The sequence below is a fragment of the Aulonocara sp. 'chitande type north' Nkhata Bay genome, linkage group LG1 (genome assembly GCF_057382095.1).
Source record: "Aulonocara sp. 'chitande type north' Nkhata Bay isolate Kocher_YH1m ecotype deep benthic linkage group LG1, A_spYH_male_GT1.1, whole genome shotgun sequence".
Classification (NCBI taxonomy): Eukaryota; Metazoa; Chordata; class Actinopteri; order Cichliformes; family Cichlidae; genus Aulonocara; species Aulonocara sp. 'chitande type north' Nkhata Bay.
Window position 1 is genome coordinate 18952658 of NC_141344.1, and position 10406 is coordinate 18963063.

At 40.3% G+C, this 10406-nt stretch overlaps 1 protein-coding gene across 6 annotated transcripts in view; it reads left to right on the forward strand.

Moving 5' to 3' along the window:
* The window catches only part of tcf12 (transcription factor 12), a 116743-nt gene extending 109744 nt beyond the window's left edge, over nt 1–6999 (forward strand). For 2 of the 6 annotated variants that reach the window (XM_086286994.1, XM_086287019.1), the window contains 5 exons: nt 885–987; nt 1080–1230; nt 2496–2725; nt 3160–3307; nt 4384–6999. In XM_086286994.1, the coding sequence (XP_086143120.1) occupies nt 885–987; nt 1080–1230; nt 2496–2725; nt 3160–3302 (627 nt within the window). In that variant the 3' untranslated portion in view covers nt 3303–3307; nt 4384–6999. Of the gene's footprint in view, nt 1–881; nt 988–1079; nt 1231–2495; nt 2726–3159; nt 3308–4383 lie in introns of all 6 variants that reach the window. The other 4 variants (XM_086286987.1, XM_086287014.1, XM_086287000.1 and 1 more) reach the window with 3 other exon arrangements.
* Nucleotides 7000–10406: the final 3407 nt, after the last annotated feature.

The window sequence follows — 10406 nt, forward strand, 5'->3', positions numbered from 1 at the left end:
GGATCTCGGAGCGGTGGGGTTAACAGAGGCCAACAGTGACTGGGGATCACATTCCAGAGGAAAAGAGGGAGATGCTCTCCACCCTTAGTGATGATTTCTCCGCCTTTCCTCAGTCCTTGAAAAAGGAAATCAAATGGCTCTAGAGCATGTGGTAAAGGAGGGGCTTTGTGGCACAACGTGGTGGGAGTTGACCATTTCTATGTTATGCATGTGAACAAAATAACAAGGAGATAGTCAGACATTGGAGTGGGTTTAGCTTGACTTCTTTTGAAACTGAACACAGAAGGATTATTCTTCTCGTAGACATGAGGAACAGACGGGTCCTCAGTTGTGGTTACAGAGCGGGGAGTCTGAGAATGTCGCTGCAGCGAGCAGTAACACAAAATGCAACAGTGACAGAGACAAATGAGGAGGCTATATATGGACCTTTAAGTATGGCTAAATATTGTGGCACAGGTGTTTTTTTAAAATTTGTGTTTATTTTCTATTTCCTACCCTTGATTATGCATTATAACGCTGCTGTGGAGCAAATCTCCAAAGTACCCACAGGTGTTGGTAATGACTGACTTGAATGGTGATTAAACCCAGAACTTGTCCCATGCTGTGACTACAGGTTTTAATAAACACTGCTACAGACAGCATCTAATCTAATGTATATATACATATATAAAAGCATCTTTTTTTATGATCCAACCAGTGTAGAGTGCTCACCAAAATGTGCAAATCAGTATAACTAAGGTTGCTCTTTTTCTTTAAAACTGTGGGATTTTCCATTTTAGGCTTTTCTCCTGCTCAAAAGTGTTGTTTCATTTTTATGAACAGTCTCCAGTGAGTGTGTGGCTGCTTCCTTTCTTCACGTGTCCTTCCTGTCTGTGTTGCAGCAGGGCGGCGATGATGCTGCCAGCCTGAACAACAGCCACGGAGGCCTGCCCAGCGCCGGCTCGACATCCAGCACAGAACTCAATCACCAAGTGGAAACGTTCAGAGGTCAGCTCCACCACGGCGTCCCACTCTACGATATCCACACGATTCGGTTTACGTATGATGTCTTACCTCCACATTTCTGTTACTAATAACAGGTCTTACTTCAGGCCTTCCAGCAACCCTGGAGCTGAAGGTGGAGAAACAGGACAAGGATGAGATGCTCGACAGCATCTCCACCGATAACAAGTCAGATGACGAGAGTGACAGAAGAGATATGAAGACACCCAGAGCAGGCCCACGCACAAGGTAAGAGGACCTTTCGATACGAAAACGTGTGAAACATTCTTCAGAAGTGAAAATAAGCTCTATGGCATGCTTTGAGATGGTAGAAACATGGGATAAGGCTGGAAAGGTCTTTCATATGCGACAGGTAGTGGAAAATCTGATACATATCGTATTAACCTTAACTGTCATTATTTGATTTAAAATAGGCATGTCAACAAATGGGAACAAGAGCTGGGTAAAGAAATTCCAGAGGAGATGTGGAGAATACTGGATTCGGTGCTTTTTAACACCCCAAATTACAAGCAAACAGATAAATGTGAAACAGCCCTGCTGGAGATTATGGAACCAAACCATACTCACATGTTTTGGACATTCGGAAAAATAAAACCCCTTTTGGATAGTATTCATTCAGAGCTTGCTGAAATGTTTGGCTATACAATCCCATGATCATTTCAGATCCTATACTTGGATCACCTTAAAGGAAACATGCATCCAAAGACCAATACCTGTTTAACATTGACCTAGCACTGGCTAACGATCAAAACACTAAGCTACAGACAATGGGTGATTGTTGTTGTTGTGATGGTAAACTCAAATACAGACTGAAAGTGAAAGAATATTTCTAAAAATCTGGGACAAACGGTTGTTATACAAAGTGAAGAAAAGTCAAAAGTAACAGAAATTATTAAAAGAGGCAGTTTTGCACCGACACACTAACACTGGCACTGTTCAGATGTTCATGTGCTTGTTTTATGTTTCCATGTGGCTACTTTTCAGTTTTATTTTGCGTTAGCTTAGCCACCATGTGTAGTCATTTTATATGTGTAAAGGAAGCAAATAAAATTCGGTTTTTTATCAGTTTGGTTCCTATGAATGGCACATTCACTTTCACATTAGACAAGTGAATACACTTCATTCATTTCCTCAGAAAGCCTGCAACCAAGTTAAAGCCGGGTGTCTGAAAACGGCCGGGACACAAACAAACAGAGACCTCCCCTAAGGGTGGGAGGGATAACCAGTCCTGTCAGGCAAATCTTTTGTCTCATTAACACATGCTTAAGAAACAACAGATTTCACTTGATGCTGAGAAGGCGGAGCTTCTCAGCGTCAAGTGAAATCGTTGTGGTAAAAACTCATGGATGTTAAATGAATTAAATTTTCTTCCTTCATGTTTATAGTTCATGGTTTAATCACGGTCATGTCAGATTAATGGTTTGAAGACCATCCTATCATTGGTGCAGATGACTGAATGGTGGCTGCGGGTTGATTTCTTCTCTCTGCTGCAGCATCACCGAAGACGAGGATCTGAATCCCGAGCAGAAGGCTGAACGGGAGCGCGAGAGGAGGATGGCTAACAACGCTCGCGAACGCCTGAGGGTGCGAGACATCAACGAGGCTTTCAAAGAGCTGGGTCGCATGTGCCAGCTGCACCTGAAAAGCGAGAAGCCCCAGACTAAACTGCTCATCCTCCATCAGGCTGTGGCTGTCATACTTAGCTTGGAGCAGCAAGTCAGAGGTCAGTGTTGCAGCGCTGCTGCGGCAATTAACTGAAATGCTACATCACATCAAATCACTGCTGACTCTTAAAAACAACGTGTGTTTTGATGCAGCGTTCCTGCAGGTGGTAATTTAATTTCACTGTCACATCCAGAGCAGATACATGTGGAGTTAGAAAGGAAAAAATAGGGAATGGAGCTGCCAGAGTATCACAGACAGTAAAGAAAATGCAGGGCGTTTATTCAGCTCAGATGTTTCCCTGCAGTGCTGCATTTAGAGGTACTAAAATGAGTAATGATGAAAGATTTGAGGCGAAAGACAAACAAAGTAACGCCCTTTTATAACACCCTTAAAGCTTCGGTCTCTCTCTAAAATTTTATCTTAATTTTATTTTAAAAAAAGCTTTGACATGTGTTTAATTAAAGTGTAATCTGTGTTTATGTGAACTCACAGAGAGAAATCTGAACCCCAAAGCAGCCTGCCTTAAGAGAAGGGAGGAAGAAAAAGTGTCTGGGGGCTCCAGTGATGCCCAACCAGCCCACACAGGAGTCCATCCAGGCCTGACCGACACATCCAACCCCATGGGCCACCTCTGAGACAGGTACTCTCACCTCTAATTGAGCGACACACACTGCTATGATGGTTTTCTCTAATAACTGAATAATCGGTCATCTCATGACAGCATATTTTCTTTTTCTTTCTGCACTTTGATACCATGATAATTGCGGTCATCCTGTGTGTTTTCCTGGTTTAACTGATGTTTAGTTGATTACACAGGTCAGCATGATTGAATCATATTGACGCAGCATGTTTAAACCCAGCTAAAGTCCACAATCTTCATTTTTTACTTATGTTTCCTAAAATAAAATTTTTAACTTGAAGATGTCAAACTGTAAAATTCTTCCAATCGTTGTTATTTAAAAAGATGCAGATAGATGGAATATTCACTAAATTATTTAAATTTTAATAAAATCTCTGCTAAGGTTACCAGAAACCATCAATCAGTCACATTTCATGAGAGTTAAAGTTGCCAGCCATCACTAAGAGGACAAATTTTGCTGGCTGACTGGTCGCGCTTCCAGCCACGTGCGTGGCTGTGCTGAGCGGGGTTTCCCCCTCATGGCTGAGAGCTTTGTTAAACAAGGATTTGGGGTGAAATTGTGCACGGCTTATTTGCCGTTTATGCATCAGAATCTGTTCAATAAACTGCACTTTCCAGACATACTTTTAGAGACAGTGAAGATAACAAACACTGGAAATATTGGAAAGTCTGGTTGTTCTTGGCCGGCGATCTGCATCTTTGGCTGGTTTTTCCTGTGCTGCGTCACTTTTTAGTAAGGCTCTAAATCTATGTTACCTCATTTAAAGTAAGCCAGTGCATTTTCTTCTCATTTTTGGCTATTCGATCAACAAAACTGTATTTTGTATTTGAATAAATTAAACCCCTTTTTTATCCCTTATTTTTATTTGGAGGAAAAATCCTTTAATTTAAATGTTATAATTGTCCTTTATTGATTTATGTCTGATTTATGTCAGACTTTTTAAAAAATAAATATGTAAAACAGCAGGACTTTAATCACCAGCTCTAGTGCTGAAGCTAAAATTTGGACGGCCTACGCTCAGCTCCTTTGATGCGCACCTCTGATCAGTGCTCCTTCTTTGCTTCCTCTCCTCCAGATCAGAGCGATGCAGATCATTTCTGTCCCGTCTGAGTCGGTGACCTTGCTTCCCAGTGACAGACAGGACTCGCAGTTTGTGACACCAATTGGAGGAGACAGACCACTTGAAGCAAAACGACGAGTCTAACACAGTCCACTCCTAAGATTGAAGTAGAGCCAAGCGTCCAGCTCCCTGTGACCAGATTCCATTTGCAAATTTCTCCCCCACAAGAAAAAAATCTTCAACACATATCACTGTCTGCAAGAAGTGTGTTGCTTCTGAACAATCAGAGACTTCGCAATCTCCTCCAACCGTATGTGGAAATTGCCTTGTGCCTAAACTAAATTGACGAATGCATTGTAACAGCAATTGTTTTTATTTGTCTGTTTCTTTGTTTTTTTTCCTATTTATTATGTTATTGAGCTATAAAGTGTATGTCTAAAGGGAAAGTTAGGTCAATACAAAGAGAAGCATGCGGCTTTTCAGTCGATCTATAGTTTGCCAGTGTCGCCATCAACCCTGAGCACTCCACCCCGGGAAAATCTTTGAGTCTGAGATTGGGGGAAAAATGTTAGAGATTAATTTATTGGCCAGTTTAGACTGATATTTATACCCAACTGAAAATCATCACGAGCTGAAAAACAAAAGCACCCGTTTTTTAAATATAAATTTAAAAAAAAAAGATATATTATTTATATTTTTGTTTTCCTCGTTCTGCCACTGGCCACACGTGAAACCAAAACTACCTATGTTTGTTTCTGAGCAGTTTAGATCTGTCTCTGTGCTACTGACCGGCAGGTAACAGGTCCAGCTACGATAGCGTCAACAGCACGGGAGGTGACGCACAAACGGCAAACTGTAGCTTCACTGAAGGCTCAGATTTAATTGGTTTTTTTTGTTTGTTTTTTCCCAGTAGTGAGCAGTGAAAATACAGAGGGCAAACTTTTTGCAAACCTTAGCATTCCCTGCGTATTTTAGTGTCTTAACTAAAGGAAGAGGCGACTCCAGCGCCCTCGCTTCCCTTTGCCATATAGTGTTAAACGTAAGCAGTGGCGTATGTTTGCAGATTCTTCCTCCGGACGTCAGCACAGAAGTGTTGGCTGTGTTGGCACAGAAGTGGCTTTTTTTCTTTTGAAAATGTGTTATTATTTTCTTGTTTCTGCCACCAGCTAATCAGAGATCTCCTAATGAAGACGTTCAAAAAAAACAAAAGTAGAAAAACACGCAAAAAACAAAACGACGACCACAGTTTCTCCTGGCCTGATCAAACATATCAATTTTCTTTCTGTTAATATCTCAAGACATTAAATTCTAATAGGCGCAGTTACTCCTGACTAAAATTTAGTTATGCTTATTTGTTGTAACAAGTCCTTTCTGTCCAGCATTATAATTTCCGGTTTTTAGCTAGCAGAGAAAATCTGTAAGTTATTTTCAGTGATGTTTTGATGGAAGCCATGCTATTCTCAGTATGGCAAAGCAGACTGAACATTTCATGGATTATTCTGAGTATCATTGAACTGTAGCATGATCATGATAATGAGGATGATGATGATGAACAAAAGCAGGATTTTTCTTTTTTATGTTCCAAGACATCGGTCATGGCTTTATTTCTTTTTCCCTATCCGTGTGCATGCGTTACGTTTTCCTTTTTTTGAGTCTTTTCGGTCTTAAGACTTGCTTTATATTCCATTTATTTCTTTGTATATTGCGTTCTATCATTATTTACACCTTAAACAAGGCTGCCGCATTCAGAACGAGTATTCTGTACGATAAAGGGACTTTGATTAGAATAAAGGATGATGAGTTTACAATTTAACAACCTCATTTTAGTGAAGAAGAATCCAAAAAGAGAGAGACCTGGTCGGTTGTGGTGTGTTCTCTGACTGAATGAGGCCTTGTTCATCATTTCAGTATTCATGATCCTGTATTCATGTCGGCAGACTTTGAGGGTATAATGTGTGTCACTTCCGGCTCGCTTCCCTTCATTTGTTTTCTTTCTTTCTTTTAAACTTCCCGTTCTTCCTGTGTTTCTTTGCTCCTCTGTTTGCCAAGTTAAACTTTGCTGTATCCCCAGATGCTTTCCCTTGTATAATATATGAAAAAAAAAAGAAAATCAAAAGAAAAAAAAACATTTGGCTTATTTTTCACTGTAGTTAGTCTTTTATACAATAATACTGTAAGAATATTTCTTGAATTCTAAATATTACTCTTTCTAGATTTTTGAAAGCAAAAGTTTTGAGTAAAAAGTTTCTTACTTTATTTTACTATATTAGATAGTAAAATGTACGGTTATTTACCATAACCTGTCCATTATCACAAAAAAGTTACATATGGCATCTCAAGAACACGGCTGAACTGCTGCTCGTAGTTTAGTACTTCAAAAAGGCTCCGTATGAGCTCCAGATTCCTAAAAGCGCGACCTCCATCGTACTCCTCAGTCTCCGTTGTTGATTGATTGAAAAAAAAAAAGGAAAAAAAAAAAGATTTGTTCTTGTGTCAAATAAAAGGTGTTGTTGATGCACATTGAAAAACTGCGGCAACGAGAATTTGAATTTTCTGTCATTTTCAAACAGAAAAACACGATGTATATAACATTTATGTTGCAATAAATGTGCCATCTTTTTTTAAACTCGATCGTATGTGCATTTATTTCGCTCATCTTCCTCTCCATATTTACATTTTTCCACCTTTCCATAACCTTTGTTGTGTTTTAACGCACAGGAAGGAAGAGCTCTGAAACAATGGGATTCATTTAGACTTCCTTATCGTTTTTGTTATTTTGTTTTTGAGACATTTCTACAGTGGATTTAGGCCAAATGAGTGTTTTATAGTATGTAACTCTTTTTTGAAAGTAATACCAGTGGACCATTGTAGTCTGTATGAAAAGTACTATGAATATATGTTTCTATTTTTAATAAAGTGTGATAGCAGCGTACTGTATATGTGCTGTGCTCCTACTTTTTCTTTTTTGCAAGTTCATTTATGCAGTATAGAGACAGATCCTCGTGCCTTAACCTCCTAAGACCTGAACTCTTCCATGGCATGCATTTTTAATTTCTCTTTGATATTTGGGCATATTGGGACCTCATGAATGTAAAAACAAAGAATTGCCAGATTAATTTTTTGACCTGATTTGTGTTTCTGACAAAAATGAGATCCACATATGAGGACATTTGTTTTAAATTTTGATAGAACAGTGGCAGGATAATGTCCTCGTAAGTGGATATCAGGCTCTTGTAGAGACAAATTTGTGTTTTTAGGTCCAGACAACCCAAAATGTGATGTCCACATATGTGGACGCCAGGTCCTAGGAGGTTAAATAATATTTGAATAAATTGTCTTATATTTTGACACAAAACAAAATGACCCACCCAGCACTGAAATTGAACTTCCACAGTCATGTTGAAAAGCACAAACCTAAACAGTTTTTTAATAAATGGCTTTGGTGGAAGTGTCTCTCTCTGTAACCTGCCGTACTCAATCTGCTACTTGTGCTGTGACTGAAGTTAATGAATCCCAAAAGCGTTGTGAAAATACTGCTCTGAACCTGGAAGATTGTTGCTGTGCTGTAAATCTCAGAGCCTGTACATCTGCGCAGAATTATCTCCGTGCAGATGTAAGCATGGAGACCGCTCATTGCGTCCTGAGAGGTCTGATCTCGAGTCATTCGTCAGACTGAGGTGACAAAAGTGCTGACTGCCGTTCTGTCTGCGGTGAGCTCAGTGATGCGCGGTGGCCTTCCAGCATTCCTCGCAGGGATAAACGGAGCGTGTGACTGTGCTGAGCTCTGGTGGTGGTGGTCGTGGGTGTGCATGTTTTCTGTAGGAGTGGGACCACCATGTCTGAAGGCTGACTTCCTGTCATGGCTGCTGGCTGAGCCAGCTGACAGAAAGTCCTTGGCTCACATCCTTGAATCTCAACCAAAGAGCCTGCTGCTCCTCCTGCTCTAACAGTAAGATCATCCGCCTCTCTGCCACTTTCAGGATGCACGCTGCACTGAACAGGCCTCTTGTCTTCTGTTTCACTTTCTAATCTCAGCTCTTTAAGATTCAAGGCTTTTTGACCATTTCAACATAGTGAGGAGAACAGGATATGATATTCAGACATTTCACAGAGACACAAAGCAAGTGCTTATCTGTCAATAATGGAAGTTTTAGGCATAAAGTGTGGAAAACAAATACGACAGCACAAAAGTAATTTCAAAGATTACTTTTACATGTACTCAAAACAACAATGTACTGCTCCTCCTGCCCACACCAGCTGCACAGAGATCCATTTTTGAAGCAGTTTAGAGTGATGGATAAAATACCTAGTCCTTGTTTTATATTAAGAAGGCCACAAAAAAGCTCCAGGGTTCTGAATTAGACACAAGAAGTCTGGTAACTTCCACAGTTTGTCTTTTTAGTATCAGATTCCCTCAGTAAGGAATCCAGGGACAACATCTTTATGAGGAGCAGTAAGACAGGGTGAAGCTTGATGAGGTTCACCTGTGTGTCTGTGTGTTAATGACCTACCTGACATTTGTGCACCCACCGTAACCTGCCAGATGTGCACTGATGGTGTAGTTAGTTATCTACACACCAAAGCTGGGAAGCAAGAGTGTCAGTAATACAGTGAAATCAGATCCAGAAAGTAGCATGGGCAAGGCACTTTATTAGGTACACCCTGCCAGTACCCAGTTGGACACCTTTTGCCTTCTGTCTTAATTTTTCATGGCATACATTCAACAAGCTGCTGGAAACCTCTGAGTTTTTGGTCCATGTTGACTTGACAGCATCACACAGTTTCTGCTTATCATGATGAGAATCTCCTGTTGCACCACATACCAAAGGTGCTCTGTTGGATTGAGATCTGGTGATCATGGAGGCCATTTGAGTACAACAAACTCCTTGTCATATTAAAAAAAAAACAGTTTCTGATGATCATAGCTTTGTGACATGGTGTCTTACCCTGCTGGGAACAACCATCAGAAGATGGCTACAGTGTGGTCACAAAGGGATGGAGATGGTCAGCAACAATACTCAAGTAGGCTATGGTGTTTAAAGATGCTCAGCTGGGCTGAGGTACCAAAAAGAAAACATCACCCACACCATTATACTACCATTGATTGGCTCATTAGATATTTGTGTGTACATTTTTAAATGGAGATCCAAGTCCAGATAGCAGCAAGGAAAAGATTAGCTGATGAATATAAATATGTGGGAACGCTAATGGATCCAAAACTGGCATTTGAAACAGAAGTGTTTTTAAAAAACTGTGAATAGTTTTATTTAATGTGGATATTTTAGGAATAATTTAACAATTAAATATTTAAAATAAAATTCCCACAATGGCTCGGTGACTGTGAAAAGATGAAATCAAAAAAATAAAATGCATCTCCACAATTGCTGCTACAGGTCAGTTGGGCTGACCTGCCCCTGGAAAACCTGCAGACCCCCTTATTGTATAATTGGGATAAGACTGAGGTGTGCACTGAGCATGCCCAGAGGTCCCAGCTGTGGCACCTCAGCGGAGAACAGAGCTCCCATTGTGTGCGGCTGTAACCCAACACAGTGGCTCAGATTAAAGGCTGCGGTGCCGCGTGGTCTCTGCGGACAAAAATATAAACAGTGGGCCACTACAAAGGCGAAGGGGAAGCTAGGCCCCTGGTTTAATGAAGTTTACACTGCAGTGGCAAGATCTATAAAAAGACAAGTGAATGCACCGTTTCTTTCTCCTGCCACTCAGGAGCAGCATGGATGCACTGAAAAGAGAGGCTGGGGGTGCTTTAAGCAGCACTCACTTTAATGCCACTCTGATTTGTATGACAGCTGTTATTTGAAGTTCATGGCATTGATTAGGCCCAAAGAAAATATCAGTTAGATGGGTACTGGTCACATCTAACTGATCGACCGACGTTAGTAATATTTAAACTAAACATGGTTCCTGTGTATTTATGTTATATTAAATTTACATAATGTGGTTTCAAGTACCTTTCAAAGTTGCAACGTTTATTTCTTTCATAAATAAATATTAAACATGTGTTTTTCTAAAATTAGACT